Source organism: Falco peregrinus, chromosome 5 (assembly GCF_023634155.1).
Source record: "Falco peregrinus isolate bFalPer1 chromosome 5, bFalPer1.pri, whole genome shotgun sequence".
Classification (NCBI taxonomy): Eukaryota; Metazoa; Chordata; class Aves; order Falconiformes; family Falconidae; genus Falco; species Falco peregrinus.
Window position 1 is genome coordinate 35,030,528 of NC_073725.1, and position 18,150 is coordinate 35,048,677.

An 18,150-nucleotide genomic window follows, 5' to 3' on the forward strand; every position below is an offset into this window, starting at 1 on the left:
TTTTTTCATGATGAGACCTCCTAGGCAGACTAACCTCAGACCTATATTGTATCTTTTTTCAAAACTTTGTTCTAAAGCTGTGGTAAATTTTTGATTTGAAATGAGGACTAGTGGAAAATTCCAGACAATGTAATCACCAGTTTCTGCACAATACAAAACTGTATTTTTCATATGTTCCTGATAGTTTCCAAACAAAGCTCTTAAGTATAATGTTCTGAGAGAACTTCTCTGCTATACAGTCATATACAGTCATGAACCAGATTGTAATTTACGTTTGAATGTTTTTTTGAAAGTGGTTTGTATAAACTAAGAGATCAAACTGATAGATACACATACATAATTGATTTAAATTGAGATTACCTGTTTTGATCTAGACTCAACCCATCTCTCTGATTACAGTATTTCTTTGCTGCCTTATTGCTGCACATTTGGCTCTAACATAGTGTACTTTAATTCAGACATTATCAGGTCTTTATTATGAGTCTTAAGGCCTTTTCTTATTTACTTTCATAATATTATTGTGCTGAATAGTTCTTTTTTACTTGAAGGTGTTGTTTCCCATGGGCGATGAGGCAACTCTTTCCTTCTGCAGCCTCCTTGGATGACTGATATTTTATTACATAGATTCCCACAGGCATGTGATTTATATGCTAGGATATACAATTTTCCTTTCTGGGGGTGGGGAAAACTTACGGCAACCAGCAGTGTTTTCTTTGTTCTTCATTGGCCATCCTGTTAACACTTGGATCTACGTAACCACATCTAACTACATCTGCTATGGTTGTGACCAACCTCAGCTATCAGGTTTTCATCATCATATCACACCAGTATAAAAATGTCAATAATTTGGGAGATGCAAGATAAGTTGTCCTGTAGCAGTATAAATTTTAAATTATGCAATGCATAACCCTCTTATGTAAGCTAGAAGGAAATCCAGGTAAATTCATACTGATTCTAAATGTATTTTAGTCATTCTGGCTGAAATGATAGTGAAAGCCTGATTGTGTGTATTGGTCCATAACAATAACTGCACTGTACAGAAAGCTATAGAAATGAGAACTAGGACTGTATAAAAAGAGGAAAAAGACTGAAATCCTCTATCTCATCAGTATTGTAGCATTCAGTCCATGCTCTCCTGATACTATTTCTGTCCTGAAAAATCTGTCTTAGAGTAGCATGAAGTGTGGCTTCATAAGAAGCAAAGTTATAGCATGTGTAAAAAGGAGCAGCAGAAAAGAAGTATCCATTCATAAACTGGATGATTAGTTTGTTTTCGGTTTAACAGGCAAACATATTAATCCATGCTTTTATTTTCTTTGTGGCCACAGCTTTAACATGTAAGTCAGAAGGGGGACCCTAGAGAATCAAAATCTATTCCCTCAAGCACAACAAAACATTTATACTGTTTATTGAACAATCCTCCAAAGGAACAAAGGGAAAAACAAAAGGTTCACTTGCCAAATATTAGTTCTCTAAAATGCACATGAATGCAAATACATGTGCTCTATCCTTACTCTACCTGTAAGAAAATACATGATACCGATTATCCTTCACCTTGGAATAAGAGGGCTCTTAAATTCAAATTAGCAATAGAATTGTAATCCATTACATACTGTAGCAAGTAGTGACATCAGTAATTTCATCAGGGGTGAGGTATTACCGTGTCAAAGTATGGTTTTCTGTCCTACAGGGGGCTGTTTAGTGATGCGCCAACCAGATGCTGACAGGTCATGTAACCCACCGTGCAGCCAACCCCACGCTTACTGTAGTGAGGTATGTGCTACTGCATTGGAGCATAGAACACCCCCGCGAGAGCTTCCCATACATCTCTCTGCGTTACAAAGATTATGCCAACAAAAAGAATTTTCAGAGATTTTGCTAATTATTATTTTTTTTAAAATCAACCTCAGAACATGTTCTACCTTTCAAATGAATGCTAATAATCTCTGTTGATTTGGTACAAACCTGCATAAAAATACCCGAGGAGGTACTCTTCAGGCTAGCACCCAACAAAAAAGTCTCCTCCTCTAGTCACCCGTGTTTTGCTTGATAGGTCACAGAAAACTATGTGTTTCTGCTACACCGTGTAAAACACTTGTTCCCTACAGACTAGAACGTGCAGTTGTGAAGACGGATACACCGAAGTTATGTCCTCTGATGGCACACTCGAACAGTGCACTCTCATTCCGGTGGTGGTGATCCCCACCATGGAGGACAAAAAGGGAGATGTGAAAACCAGTCGAGCTGTGAACCCTACCCAGCCCTCCAGTAACCAGTCAGGAAGAGGAAGGACCTGGTTTCTACAGCCTTTTGGGCCAGGTGAAGTCATGCAATGAGCAGTTCTTAATGCCAAGTACTGCTGCAGGGTCTGGCATTTACATTTCTGTGATGCCAGGGAAGAAAAGAAAAACACTTAAGTGTTCATTCAAGAAGACAGGCATCTGCCCTGGCTGAAAACAAAGGAAGAGACATAAGCAAACCCCTAGCCTTCCCAGCTACTCCATCAATATACTTAATCAAATCTTGTATTGCAGACTTCCTTTTAATCCCTTGTACCTGTTAAAATTCACAGCAGCTATTTGAAATGTGACTTTAGAAGGGAGTGGGCTGCAAAGGTGTAAGCTAGGATATTAGATTATGCTGTCTCAACCAAAAATGCTGTTGACACAGGAGTGAAAAGTTAGCACTTTAGACCGCAAAGGGTAAGGGCTACTTAAAATTTGCAGTCGTAGCGCAAATTGTAGGAAAATAAGCAGTATAGATACACTAATGCTTTTCTGCCATATCCATATTTAAACTAATTCATGTTAGAAAAGAGCTAACCACATTATTGATCTTTAGCATAGACATGCTCTAAGTCTCTATAGCCAATATTTGCTTTTATACTCTTTAGAGCTTAGAAAGGACTTATGTGCAAGAGTGGCAAGAAACATAAGACAGCTACCCATGAAAAGTATTCTATGAAGTCCATCATGTGATCAGATTTCAGTAAATATTTTCTGGTACTATTAAGCACTGACAGAAATAAAACTTTCACATAAAAAGATACAATGCTTGTCCAAAATGATAATTATATGATGAGAGCAATTCATTATCTTCTTAAGTGTCTTTTAAATAACATAGAGCTAAATAACACATTTGTGCCTTAGGGTGTTCATTTATTTCTAAAGCTTCTATGAATGTTTTTTAATCTGAAAAATGAAAACAGTATCTTTACATGCATAATCCATAAAATGCTGCAAATTGAGAACTACAGCAATACTTCCAATAAGCAGATTAAATCATGTTTGGGTAAGAAATACTTATGTTAGAACCCTTTAGTCTTACTAGTTTTTACTGTTATTTGTACTGTGATACTCTATTTTATACCTGCAATAAAATGGTCTTTAGATAGTTATTACTTTAATCCACAATAAAAAAAAAGAAAATTAAGCTTTTCTGGTCCTCCTTTAGAAAACAGCATCTTACCAAATATGTTATCTTTTACTCATTCTAGCTAACTCCACCTGAAAATGTCAAAGTGTGGGTTGTAGCAGCCAGAGTGCTGACAATAGCCAAATGTCAGACAGTCGCCTTCAACTCTTTAGGAACGTGGGTGCTCATGTGAGCTCAGACATGGTTTTTGGAGCAAGGAACAGTTCAGATTTCAGGCAAACTCACCGATTTTCCAGTAATTCAAGTTAGGAAGGAAACATAGCTCAGCTCAGATAAAAACAACAGTATTCAACAGATACTTTATCCAGTGAAGGTATGAGCAAATGTGGAGGAAAGGAGTATTTTGCACTTCAGATTCAATTTATGCTTGATTGTTTTAATTCCCAGGTTGGGTATCTATTGGAAAGGTTTTGATTTACTCTAGCATGATTATTCCTTTCCTTGCAGTTTCTAAGTCTAGTTTTAAAATAGCTCTTTCACTGTCCTCAACAAATTATATTGTAGTTCCAGAAAGGAAGGTATTAAAACTATCCTCGTCATGTGTCTGTGCTGTTGTATTACCCCAAACTGAGGAGTCTGAGATGACAGTTCCTTTGTAGACTTAGAAATAATCTCTCCAGGGGGAATTCAGAAATTCGTTAGATGCCTTTAGTTACATAACAGGAGTGACCTCATTAACAGAGATTCCTGCTTTGGCAAAAATAAATAAATCCATACACAAGGTAATGCCAGTCTGTTTTTTCAAGGAGATAATACTATTTTAAAATAAGCAAAGCCAAAACAACCTGAAACCCCTTACACTTATCAATGGAAGTAAGCCAAGGAGAGAAGAAACTAACCTATTAAACAGTACCAAAGTCTGAATTCCTCTCATTCGTATTATCGTATCATTAGATGTCAGGTCAAATCTATTCAATTCATCTTTAATGGATCAGTTATTTCAGTTATATCAGATATTATCAGTTATAATGTTTCATTAGCTTGATTAATGTAATGAAGCTAAAATGTTTCTGTTTTGATTAATCTTGAACAAGTTGTTCATGTGACTGCAAGACTATGCCTTGCTAAAGAACAGAAAGCCTGAATTTGACTGTACAGCAATAGAGAGCACTACTGTGAATCTGAGCAGTTGGTCTGACTAATTTTTGTTATTATTCCATTGTGGAAACATCAACTGCATTAACAGAGGTGTCAGGAAGGTGTAAGTATTTGGTCAGAAAAAATTTAGCTGTGTTTTCTTACATTGAAACATACATTCATGCAATAAAAATTTTGGCACTTGTAATGAAATAATTCAGATTTTTTGTGGAATTTTCATTGTCAGGGAGGTGCAACAAGGCTAGCTAATGTCCTGTAAAATAACGTTTTTAAAAAAGTAATTTAGAAATTTGAAAAATGAGTCAGATAAAAGTAGTGAGTCAAACAGCATGCACTGACCTTGAGTTGTGAGATGCTCATTTGGGGTTCAGAGCAAGATCACACAGATAAAGTCACACTGTTTTTCCTGGGAGAAGGGAGTGCATCTAGGATCAGGGCAAACAAGGCAATGGGATGTATACTTCAGCCTGCAGGGCCATCATGTCCAAAATACAAACTGCACGTAAGTAAGTCCTTATTAACAACAGATATTTCTATTTATGAGTTTTCTTTTTTGGTGTTTTCGAATGTTCTGTGAGGAGAAGTTGTTTTACAGCAAAACTTGCATTTGGTAGGGGAAGAAATTGAAAAAATATTACTTTATGGAGTAGTGGAAGTTGTGCATGTGCAGTTAAGATACAGATGAGGTCAAACATGCTAAGGGTATTTAATTTAAAATCAAATAGCAACAAGAATGAAAATAACAAGTAGATTGATTTAATGGAGCTAGAATGGAAACTGATGCTAACGACATAAATGAGTCCTGGGCCAATAAACTGCCCTGTGATCATGCTGAAGGACTTCCCACTGCTAGCAGCTCACTCTCTGGCTGTCTCGCTGCCTCTGCCCCACATCTCGGCTCCATTGGGATTATCCAGATGTTGGCTGAAAAACAGGACGTGTGTGCACAGAGAAGTTATTGCTCAGTTGTTTAACATTATTTATTCTTATTAAAGTGTAATTGCTAGTGAAGACATTTATTTTGGGTTGTAAAAGTATTTCTATACTGTATCAGAACTAATAATTCAACAAGACTAACTCAAACACTACTGACTAACATTCATTCCTTTTAGATGGGAGGCTGAAGACCTGGGTTTATGGTGTAGCTGCTGGTGCATTTGTTTTACTCATCTTTATTGTTTCTATGATCTATCTAGCCTGGTGAGTTCCTTAATTATTTACGAACAAGCAGTCCTACGCAGACTGTAATGCAAGCATTTACATTTGCCGCTGTAGAAACTGCAGGCAGTTCTGTGAACTGCAGCGTTTGATTTTCCATGTCCTTTTGTCCAAGCTGATGTTAGCGGACTCCGGTTGTAGTCTAGATGATGGTTATACAGGTGCTCTCCTGTGGTTAAAAGAACTTCTTACAGTTATGGGGTAGCTTACTGTCTAGTTCATTTTTGTTCAGTTTATCTCTTTTAATAATGTACTGTGTCCATGATAATTTCATTGCGTCTGTATCACAAAACACAGGGAAACAGCAAGGAGGAAAATTAGTAATCAGTTACGTGAGATTTGATATTTGGCAGAATATAGAGATACACAACAAAAAAGAATGTCTGAAAACTTTCTCATGTGCTTTTCATACACAAAATATTTTGTTGAAAAATTTTAGTGCATGTGAAAGCAAAGATTTTTTGCCAGAACAGGTCACCTTTGAGAATGCTCCCCCTGAAGTCTTCTAGGTCCTGTTTGAAATTTCCGATCCAAATGACTGTGCAGGTGGAAGGTGAGGGAAGTGTGGTCATACACATCAGGCTCTTGGCTGTACTGCATTAGCAGGCATTTGGGGGTCTTCTGGATTTGTTTGTTTTTTTAGAAAACCTTCCCCAAAATCTCACTTCTGTGTAAGTTAGGAAAAAAATCTTTTATTTTTTGAGGAAAAGAAAATCCATTAGCCTACAACTCCACTGCAGATTCTTCAGACTGGAATCTGCGGCCACTGCAACAACTAGTTTGGTAATAAAAATTTGGATATGGGCTGCCTAAGTGACATAGCTAAGGTTTTGGACAAGATTGAGGATGCAGGGGCCTGAGTTAAAGAAATGCTTATATATTTTATTTATATATATTTTTACATATATATATATATATACACATACTCTAAAAGACAAGTACTACAGCATGTATAAGCATGCATTTTCCTTTGGCTTGGTAGATTTTTAAAACTATATCAAATGGATTGCAGATACTGCTGGTTTAAAATCTAATTCAAGGCTACACAAGGAATGGTTATGGCTAACAACCACATCTCTGCTATTTATGACTGGTTTGATTATAAGATCTAGAATAAACTGTAGTCATTCCAGCAACTATAATGAGATAAAACTAATCAAAAGATGGACCTTTCCTGTGGAAAACCTTGATGTGTCAAGAGAGGTTAAGATTTAAGTAATATAATTTAAGAGAACCAAAAATCGCACTGCAGGCTCTGGGTTCTTCTGAAAACTGACTGAACTTGCATGAGTACCTGCCAAGGATTTCATCAACTCACACAAGCGCCGTAACAGCCTGTTTCTGAACAACGGAGCTTTGAATTAGATGTTGCTTTGTGTTGATAAAGAGATAATCACTGATCCAAGTGAAGGTTTTAGTATAAATGAACAATGAAATGCATTTTTTTAAAACAACAAGCTCATCTTTCATTTAAGACTGAAATCCATCTTTGTATGTTATTAGTTTCTTGTTCTATTTACAAATTATTTTATTGTTTCAGCAAAAAGCCAAAGAAGCCCCAGAGAAGGCAGAACAACCGACTGAAACCTTTAACCTTGGCTTATGATGGAGATGCAGATATGTAAAATGTAACTTCTCATAGTGACAAATGGAGTCTAAATTAATGGACTGAAATCAGAAGGTATCCAAAGCCACAGGGATTTTCTATGGAGTGGATTAAGTGTTTTGAATTTTTCTTTTTTTAACTGCACCATAGATAAAGAAGGATGGATTTCATAATGCCTACGGATATTCAAGGTATTATTGCTTTACTTTAGACCATCAATCTGGCAGAATCACATTAATAGATGCTGCAGTTGGAGATTTGTGGTCTTTCCTCAGTCTTACAAACTATAAGCACCACTTCTGTCTCCGGAATACTGTAGCTGACATGGTATTAACAGTTGGAAGCCCCTGCATCATTAACCAAGTATAATCAGTACGCATGAAGAGTTTGTACCAAGCTGTCTATGACTCTTTATATTCAGGCATAACATATATACATAGTTGAACCATATGTATTACTCTTATCAACCTATATACTTGTTAAAGAGCGTTTTAGTGCTTAGTACAATATTCACTTTTAACTGCGATTAACCCACTGAGCAAGTTCAACAATTTGCTGGTTGATGATAACTTGTGTTAACCTGCATTTCAGAGGGCAATGACTCACTTGCAAAATTCTGTCCTGTTATCACTCCAGATTATAAAGGCCTCATATGTACATCCAGAAAGGAGGCATTCTCAGATTCAGTATTTTCTAGTGGTTACTGTCTGGAAAAAGAATACCCATTGTAAATGTTACAATACGTTTCTACTTTCTCTAACTCAAACTGTTGCCTGCATCTTTTTTGCTACATGTAAGGCAAATTTTTGCACTATATTAGTGCAGCATGATATGCACTTAACTAGTATTGCCATAGAAACTGCCTCTTTTCAGAAAGGATGTTAATGTATCTTGTGCAAGGAGTGTCAAATAGACAGGTCTTGAATCCTGAAGAGAGTAGCGTTCGGTTTGGACTGCGACTGGATGGAATCGGCTAACGATGTGTACTGTATACACCGTTCCTTGTCACAGCGGCCATTTGTAGTCTATATCATGGCAGTAATACAAGTGTGTAGTTTCTTGCCCCATTTACCTATACTGGTATAGATTGTCCTGCTGGTTTCTAATTGTACTTTGAAGGCTGTTTATGACTAGATTTTTTATATTTAACTTTGTTAGAAAAAAAGAAAAAGAAAAGTGGTTGCTCTGTAATCCTGAGTGACATACTGTCTAAAAAGGTATTCTGATTGCTTGTTCGACTAAAATAAAATGGGTTTACTTTTTTTCCCTTCTGCTAGCGAGAGCATTTTCACTGTTGCTGACAGTGCAATACTCACAGCCCTTTTGTTTTTTCTAATTAGGATAATTGGATAGACTCTTAATTATTCTGTTAAACTCTTGAGTGTACTGGCAAGTAAACAGTAAGATTAATAGTTCTGCCACTTTAATAATCATGACTTTTTCAAAAACTCTGGCAGTGTAACAACTCACTATTAACCTCTTCCATGCTTATGGCTTTTCAGTGTTACGCTTCTGACATGAAGCTCATTGACCTGCCGCTGTATCTACATGCCTATTACAGATGTGATTCATGACCTGAGAAGGGTTATTCTCATCAAATGGCTTCTATGTGTAGCCTAAACATATAAGTGACTATGCCACTACTAAGCAATACAAAAGTTTATCAGGCAACCTCTCAAAAATAATTGTTATATAAAGTTCAGTATTAGGTTCTCAGGTCTTTTTTATAATCTAAACCATTTCTGCCTACTCATCACGCTCTTTACTCAAGAAGCACCAGTTTTTGCACACTGAATTTTGCAAACTTTGGCCCAGATCCACTGAACTCAATGACAAGACTCTCATGGACATCAAATGGTAACACCAGTTCCTAAAAATACCTACCTTTGTTCCATGTAGAATAATTCCTGGAACCAATGTGCATTTTGTGAACGTTCAAGAGAGATTATGGTCCCGCTTTAACTTGGCTAACTTCTATTACCAGTGTGGTGTTACTGTGTCAAGAAAATGACCTTCCTTCCGCTGCGTAAGTATTCCCCAAATGGGAATAATGACCAGAGAGGAACAATAGTAACAATCTTTTGTATGGGCTTAATTTCTTATTTTGTACCTTGATCTGGCCGCAGCTGCTAAAAAGCCATGCCCCCCTGCCATGCAGTGGTTCATTCCAATACCTGTTGCAGGACTGGGAGCTTCAGTCTTACATCACTTTGTAAAGATCCATAGGAAAAAACAAATCTGAATGATTTTAATTACTTCAGCATTCTTGAGTAGAAACAAGAAAAACCTAGCTGATTCCTATTTTGTCAGACATACAAAAAATGATGTGGAAAAGTTATAAGTTTTAAATAATGATAACTGTCATGTGGAGACATAAACCTTAATCATGATTTCTGTACTTTTAGAAGTCTGATTCTGTGTTGTCAAATAATATTGGACCAATATGGAATTGAGGGAACAGGGTTTCTTTCATTGGCAGTGAGTCATCTTTGTTTATTATACCGGCTGGTCTTAGCAGGAGCTGTTGCCTAGTTCTTGCCTTGAAGATTTTTATGTCCTAGATCTAAGAATTTAGTAACTTGAAGTTAAAGGTATGCCATCTCCTTTTTCTCACTATGTAAAATGGACAAATGAAGAAAGAGATAGGAGGGTTTTTAAAGTATGTTTGGCCTTTGCAATCCATGAAAGTATTTTAGTATGTGTTACATTTTATATCTGGTCAGTGAATTTTGCTGATGCACATCTGCATCATACTAGTGCTGCATATAAAATCTAGAGTGCATTTTATTATTATTTTTTTTATGAACAAAGTGCACAGAAATTTGAAGCCAGAATGGCTTCCCTCATTATCAAGAAAAAAATACTAGGCTATAAGGGGGGCTGAAATTTTATGTAAAGCTAAAAGTTGCAAAGTTGATTAAGCCCTTTAGCATTAAACCAGAAATAAATAATAGGTGAATTATCAGTATAGAATGAAAAGCAATTTGCTTTAAAAATTAGAGCGCTTTTACAAATCCAGTGCCTAAAGCAGCCACTACTGTAGATTGTTAGTTTGTGAAAGTAATGTTTCCAGTGATCAAATAAACCATTCAGAAAATAGCAAGGTAGACATTTTCCTGTTGATGTGGTGGTTTGTATTTTCCTTTTTAAATCTGTAGTTTCTAGATTACTGTGTCTGCTTTGAGTCCTGGAGCAGTTCCTTTTGAAGCTTTGATACAACTGCACAAGCCCGTTTATATTTGGTATAAAGCATCAATTTTGAAACTCCCTTCCTCCTGCCAAAATGTAATAAAGTTTGTTTTCCAATATTACAATCTGAAGAGACCAATTTAAAAACTATGTATAAATCACTGTAAAATATACCTTGAATGAAATGGAAATCTGTCTTTTTACCTTTATGTAAATTGTGCTCACCCAAAGTTGAGTTTATTTTGCCTAACTTAATTTACTTGAATATTTATCTTGTAGAACAAGGAGGCAGCTGTCTGAGGAATGTTTACCTTTTTTTTGGTTAATGTTAATTTGTAAATGGTGTAATGCATTTTTATTTTTTAAATTACGTATATTTCTTTTTTAATGCACAAAATGTTTACGTACAACTACTGCAAATTTGTGTATACTGTCACTAAGCTTTATTCAGTTAATACAGATGATGTGAAAATGTAACAAGTCTTACATTTTCATCTGGGTTATTTTTACATAACTTATGTATTGCTGACAATAAATATAAACACAAAATCATTTAATGTCTTTTTTTAATAGATGTAGTATATTATGCTGGGATAGAGCAACAATAAAAGCCAGATCCCTAAAATATGACCACCTTTTAAATAGTCTCTTTGTTTGAAAGAAACTAGTAAACATTCTCTTGTTAAAAATCAGCCTTTCTCTTTAAAAAGAAAGAAAAATACTTTCTGATGTTATGGTAACTACCAAAGTCCATTACTACAGTCCTTTTTCACGTATTTAATTGATTGCTAAATATCCAATAAATGCAATAGATCAATGGTATTTAAAATTTTCTTCCTTAATTGCCATTTTTAGGTCAGAAAAACCAACCCTTTTGTGGAGAATAAGGAATGGATCAAGAGCTCACTAAAAGACATCTATTCACTTCAGTGCAGCTGAATCTGTCCCTGCCCCCATATGAGAAGGAACGGGGAGCAAAATCCCCCTCCTCCAAATAAACAAACATGCCCAATGCAATTCAATAAAATTGTCATTTACACCCCAGCTTTTGAATAAACATCACCAAATTCACTCTAATTTCTTCTAGAATCAAGAATTCATTGTTGATTACCTATGAAAAAAACCTGACTCTACTTTTTTCATATTCTGCTCGTATTCTGTCTCCGTGCTCTCCAAAACTCAGGTTTTTCATGTCCATTTCTGTGGCATGTATTTACACACCCATTCATGGGGTTTTGCCCAATCTTAGTAGTTATTACCTCCCGAGTAACACTTCCAGACTAACTCTTAAAAGGTTTAAACCCAATTTGAGAGCACAAAACTCTGACTTTAGAGGCATTTCAGGATTTTCAGAAGCACTTCCTACCTGCATTTTCTCCTGCTGGAATCAACGGAAGCATTGGAATTGTCTTCACACCTGCAATTCAATAGAGGAATTTTTAAGATGATTTAGTTGCTTGATTCAGTACAGGCAGAATTCTACAAACAGTTAAAAAAGATACGTGAAAGAAGAAAATCAAAATTCTAATTTAAACTCTGCATAAGAGAATTACCTATGGTATGCTAATGAAGATCATAAGGTCTTCACATTCAGTAAAGAACTTTGGCAATCGGTTGCAAGACTTCTAGAGTAATGGCTTACAGATTGGAAAGTGTATTCTTTATTTTAAAAAAATACTAGGAGAATACAATTTTCCAAGAAAAGTATAATGAAAGGAGATAAACAGGGATGTAAATCAAGAGACTTAGACAAGCCTTGTAAATGTTTTAGCCTTCTAGTAATGTGAAGATCTACAATATTAGGTCTAGAAAATTATCCTGCTGCAACAGTAGTGAGCTTAAGCAGCCATTCAGAAACTGCTTGGCACCACTAAGCACAATATGGCTACAGAAAAGGTTATTTCTCAGTCTTCTGGTCGTTTCCTTAGACACAGTACAGCTGAATGTCTACCCAAAAGCAGGTAATGACCAGGCAGATGAACAAACAATTTGCACTTTTTCAGGAAGGCGGGGGGGGGGGGGGGGGGGGGGGTGTCATAGTATGTGCTTGCCGGTTCATTTGTTTGTCAGCAGAGCGAGCAGGTGACTTATTTTGCTTCCCTTCATTTGGGCAGTGCCCCTGGCCACCGAGGGGGTTGTCCGGCGGTGACATGCTAGTGAAGCATCTCCTACATCCTTTTGAAAACTGTCATCTTTGCCGAGTCCTGCTTGATCTGAAAAATTGCAAGGTTTACTGTAAGGCACACCTTCAGTGACATTTGGCAGATGCTGCTGCTCTTTCTTTTCGCTGTCAGGAGAGGATTGAGCCTTGTGAGAGCACCGTTGTCTCAGGGTGGCAGGCTGTTACCACCACCCTTGTACTCAAGTGTGGCAGTTCCATCCTGGTGTATAAGCCTTTTCTAGATTCGTATTCTGACCTGCCTTGACAAGTTGATACTTTTGGATGCTACTTAATTCTGGTTGTCCTGGTCTGGTTAGGAAACAGCTTTCCTGAAAAGCAGTTGAGGCGGGTGGTTGTGGTGGACAACACAGGGACCACAACTCAGCTGCAGACCCTGGCAGTGAGGGAGGCAGCTGCACACAGGGCTGCACTGGCAAGAGCTTGATGGAGCTGGTTTGTCCCCCCCAGCCCTCATACGGCTCTGCTGGGAGCCCTGTATCTGGTCTGGACTCCCCTTCGGGTAAAGGAAAAAGTCCCTCAATTTGTCACTGTGGTGAAGCTACAACTTAGCCACAGGATCATAATCCATGATCACAGCTTTTGTTCTTCTCCATACTCAAATAAATCACATTTCAAACAGTTCAAGGTTGAACCTATTTAATTATTACTATGTGTTTATGTATTTACAAAGCCTTTGTCTTTTTAGAGAAACTAAGGTTTGGTACTTGGCTGTTTATAGTTGAGGAGCTGGTAGCTCCCACATTAAGTTTTAATCTTTTGTGGGTTGTATGCAGAACCTAGTCCTGGAATTTATTAGTACTATATTCTGAAATTCATATTATAAAATGAATGACTTTTGTTTATTTTCAAAAATACCCTTCATAGTGTCATATTTCTTTAAAATGGCTGAAGATTTCTTGTTTGTTTCCCAATAAATATCAGATCAGTTTTGCTTAACTTACAAATAAAAAATTGTTTCATCACAAGTTCAGTGTTGGGTTTGAAAGCAAGTCTAATTTTTTCCTTCCCTTAATGATGATAAAAACAAAACCCCTTTCTTACCTATACATGTCAAACTGCGACTTAAATCTCAGCTTTTTAATTTTTCCCAGTGCTGCTCATTGATATGCATATATGGAAATAGCTATATAATTTCAGCCCATGACAAGAATTTAGTGAACAGTTCAGTGAATGCATATGCAGTTTGTTGGCTGTCCAGTATTGACAGATTACTTTTAATGTGTGCCTAATGAAGTCCTACAAAAAAATCACTCCCAAACTGAACCCAAACTTATTTACACAACTTGTATCACCAACAATATATGAAAACTGTCACAGAAACACAAAGGAAGGGTGACATACTGTGTTTTGCATTCATACTCTAAACCTGATTCCCTTAACTTTCTTCTGTGCCCCCATTGTGTCTTGATAGTTGAAGCAAATGCCAGATTACATCCTTACCTGGAACTTCTCAGATTTGCACTGATTGCTGTCATAGCTTTATTTCTCCTTTGATGTGTCTTCTCACTTTTAAGATCATGGTTAGACAATACTTACCAGTTGACAACCTATAGGTAATTGAAAGTACGCTATCAAAAGCAAAAATACACGCATACTTAAAATGTGGATTCTGAGGTTGAAATAATTTGTTTCCTCTCTTCATGAAACCAAAGCTGCACCTATGTATTTAGAAACCTTGAAGATACCCAATTCTACACAATCTAGGTTCAATCACACCACGGTTGCTGTTACAATACACTTTTCTCTACTGTTCCTTTGTTAGATTCATTTTGTGTTAATTTTAATTGTAAAATCATAGTAAGGGCCACCTCCTCTGCGTGTACAATCACAGCGAAGTCTCTCTTTGGAAACCTGACCGTGATATGACAATAAACAATGATTATCAGAAGCTCAAATCTGTTACTTTTCCAAGAATTCTGGGATGAAACCCTGGTGGACTAGCTTGGAAATATTTTCTATTTGTAATGCCCCCACGGAGTAAATAAATCACCACAGAAGTCAAAGTAAACCCCTATTCCCGTGAGCAGTAACATGACAGGAGGTTATTTATTTGTGTTTCCTATTTCTAGGAACTAAATGCACATGGGTGTTCTAGTTTTAGTTACTTTATGTATAAGCTGTACTAACAACTTAAAATCATGGGTAGCACAGACAATCTTAAGGTGTATTTAAAACAATTTATCAGAGACATGTAGCATCATATATGTGATAATTCAGGTTGATATTCCATACTTAAGGTCTGGAGGGGAATCTCCATTTCTGTGTATTTTGGCTTTGGATCTCATTTTTAGTTTTGATATTCCACAAAATGAAAGAAATTTTCATTCCTTAATTTGCTTTGAACCAATGTAACAGACTAAAACACCCCACACAGCGCTGAAGAACGATACTCTCAGATGCAGGTCGGCTTCTTGGCAACCAGGGGGCTGAACCCACGTAACCCACCCTGCATCTCCAGGCAGCCACCCGGGGCCACCAGGACCCTGCTTCTTCCCCTCACTGGCTGTTTTTGCAAGGACCAGTGCTTGCTGGAATCCCTCTCTCCAAACAGGCTTTGTGAGGCATTCATCTGGTTATTAGCCCCCAAAACGCAAACCACCAGTTATTAATACTGGCCTACTATCAAAGAACCGATGTCCCATACAAAGTTTGACTCCCAGGATAGACTGACAAACTGGTAGGAAATAGTTTCACCATCTCGGTGTTACCTGTTATTTTAAGGATTACGCTGGTATCTTCCTCACTGCTCTGTGTCTTCAGTCTCCAAGAATGAAGAATTCTGTAGCTCTATTTTGTGAGTGGAAGTCAGTGATACCAGGTTTCACTCAGCCAAGGAAAGAAAAAAATAATTAGCTAGCAGTTTTGCGACTGCCTGAACTTGAATTTAATGAACTGCAGCAAAAGCTTTCTGCAACATTAGAACAGCAGCTGGAGCTAAACCCTACATTTCTGCTTTAAATGGCCTCCACTTACTAGTTGATGAGCAAAACATTAGTAGCAGTCGTTTGTTGAGTTTAACAGAAATATAAAAGAAAGCTTTGTAGCACAAGCGAGAACTTAATTGTCAATCTCAAACTGGCTCTGCAATACCCTTGCAGAATTACAGTCCTAAAAAGTCAAGGCAGAAGTTTAATGGCCTCAACGCTGTAAATGGGCCCTTTCAGAAAGGCAAATCATTATTTACATTAAAAATTGCAATACTCTGTCTCTGTTAATGCATTCTCTTTGAAATGAGGTGGTACTGCAGACGACAAGGTTTCCATCTGCCACCTTACATCAATGAAATTGCAGTACAATGTGTTTTTCTCTAGAATGCTTCATACATCTCATCAAAAAGCCTTACCACCATATATTTAAAACTGTCTTTATGTTGAACAAGTTCTTATAAGCTATAAAGCTTTCTGCTATTATGTAAGGTTTTATATACCTTTATAATAACACTACGGAGATTGTAAGAAAGGAATATAAGTGATAACAGCATTATTATTACTTGATTTACGCTGTTTAAAGCGTTTAAGTCCTACTTCAGTAGTTGTCAGTTACCATGGAAAATGTCCTGGGCATTCCCCCTGCAAACTGTATTGAACTATATAAGACTAAAACATATATGCAACAGGATTGGGAGGGGTTATTTTCCAGCAGAGGGAGAGGACAATTAAATAAAAGTAAATTACATTAATTTAAAAGAGGAGAAGATATTCTATTAAAGAATTCTCCAAATCACTGCATGCAAATTTCCAGATTTTCATTCTCGCTACTTTTCAGAATAACCCCAGATCTTCCATTTACCATACAATGCCTGAGGACAAGGAAGGGAATTTGTTCATTGTGCTCTCAGTTTCTCTGTAGAAGGCTTGCACAATCCATTGTCTGTGCATTTCTTCATATTTTCACAGCCCTGCAGGCGGAAGGGGGGGTGGGGGTGGGGAATCCCCTTTTGTCTCGTTGTCAACACTGTACGTATTTGACTGTCAGCCACATATATTTTGACTATCATCCACATGTATCTACACCCATGTTTCATTCTTTCATTCCTGGAAGTCTTTTGACCCAGTTGAACCAGCTGCTAAGAATATCAACAGAGAACAAGCTGGAATAGCAGGAAGGGTACCAGGTGTCTACAGTTACTTTGTTTTATTTGTCTTTGTATAGTACCAACCACAGTTTTTACACAGAAAGCAGTAACAAGCAGATACTCTACACAGAATAGCGTTTACTACTAGCATGATGATGCAGTACAGAGAGAGACAGGCATGGTACAACTGCAGAGCCCTTGAGCCGCAAAGACAGGATGCAGTGAAGAGGGCCACAAGCATAGGATGCTGAAGGAAGGAGCACAGGCTGGCACTGGAGACTCCTTGGCTATAACTCAACCATGTTCAGTTAAAGAAATGAAGACCTGAAGCTGGACAAAACTGGGTTTAGGGGTAACAAAGAAATAGTATCTAACTTACGTAAAAGACACCACATATAGTAAATTTGGGTGTAATATGGAACTGCAGACCAATGAAGACAGAGGAAAGATGTAAAATGTAGTTGAAAGACATATAAAAATGACCCCAAGTTGATCCCAGAGCGAAGAAGAAACCATCAATATGACCATCATATTGCTTGCCGTGGAGCATTCCATATGCTGGCAATTCACCATAACACCCCACCACTGCCACCAGCATGAAACCACCAAGCTCAGCACCCAGAGCAGCAGTGGAGATGTGAGCCCAACACTGGGAGAAGGAATAGGCACTAGGAAGTGTATGTATAACAAATCTGCATTATCATTATTTTTTAAACAATTAGATCTGGACTAATAATGGTTAGACTGCTTCGCTTTCAGTTATACTAACAATAATTTTTTAGCTTTATTAGCTTTACTTATGTAAAAGGTGTGTTTCCTTTGTGCACATAAGCAAGATTTTTAGTGTAACAGCTCTGCAGCAGTAAAGAGAATTCTGGGGCAGGTGGACAGAAAAAAGGACAGATGAATTTTTGAGTTACATATATACAGATAGAGTAATCCTCTCTTGGTACATCAAATTAAAAAAAACAAAACCCAACAACAACAAAAAAATTGAAACTTAGACACAGTCTGGCTTCAAATCATTAGAGAAATGTGCAGAAATGAAAGCAAAGGTTGTCATTACCTTAAGGGCACATCTTGCAATTTTTAATTGAGACATTCAAGCTAGTTTAGTAGGATCTCCTCATTCCGAACTGAACCAAAAATCCTAGATTTACCAAATCTGCAAAACAATGTGATGACAGAAAAAAATCAACAATTACATTTTACATAGGAAATATCTGAAGTACTTACCAGCATAAGCAAGGCTTTTATCTGGATCACAATGGCAGATATGTGCCAACAGGGTAACCAACTGAACTAATTTTGTCCACCCCATATATCAATGAGCTAGAAAGCTGTTCA

At 37.1% G+C, this 18,150-nt stretch overlaps 1 protein-coding gene and 1 long non-coding RNA gene across 17 annotated transcripts in view; one reads left to right on the top strand and one right to left on the bottom strand.

Moving 5' to 3' along the window:
• Nucleotides 1–11,098, top strand: part of THSD7A (thrombospondin type 1 domain containing 7A) — a 287,968-nt gene extending 276,870 nt beyond the window's left edge. Inside the window, exons 27-30 of the mRNA XM_055804369.1 lie at nucleotides 1,691–1,773; nucleotides 2,109–2,319; nucleotides 5,646–5,733; nucleotides 7,292–11,098. Coding sequence (XP_055660344.1) covers nucleotides 1,691–1,773; nucleotides 2,109–2,319; nucleotides 5,646–5,733; nucleotides 7,292–7,376 — 467 coding nt within the window. The 3' untranslated portion in view covers nucleotides 7,377–11,098. The remainder of the gene's footprint in view (nucleotides 1–1,690; nucleotides 1,774–2,108; nucleotides 2,320–5,645; nucleotides 5,734–7,291) is intronic.
• LOC129784482 (uncharacterized) overlaps nucleotides 1–18,150 on the bottom strand; it is a 38,020-nt gene that overhangs the window by 4,855 nt on the left and 15,015 nt on the right. For 6 of the 16 annotated variants that reach the window (XR_008747253.1, XR_008747251.1, XR_008747255.1 and 3 more), the window contains 3 exons: nucleotides 15,437–17,968; nucleotides 11,913–12,759; nucleotides 3,966–5,457 (listed from right to left, as the gene is read on the bottom strand). This is a non-coding gene — a long non-coding RNA (uncharacterized LOC129784482). Of the gene's footprint in view, nucleotides 1–3,965; nucleotides 5,458–5,737; nucleotides 6,419–7,963; nucleotides 8,065–11,912; nucleotides 12,760–15,436; nucleotides 17,969–18,150 lie in introns of those variants that run through there. The other 10 variants (XR_008747256.1, XR_008747261.1, XR_008747260.1 and 7 more) reach the window with 10 other exon arrangements.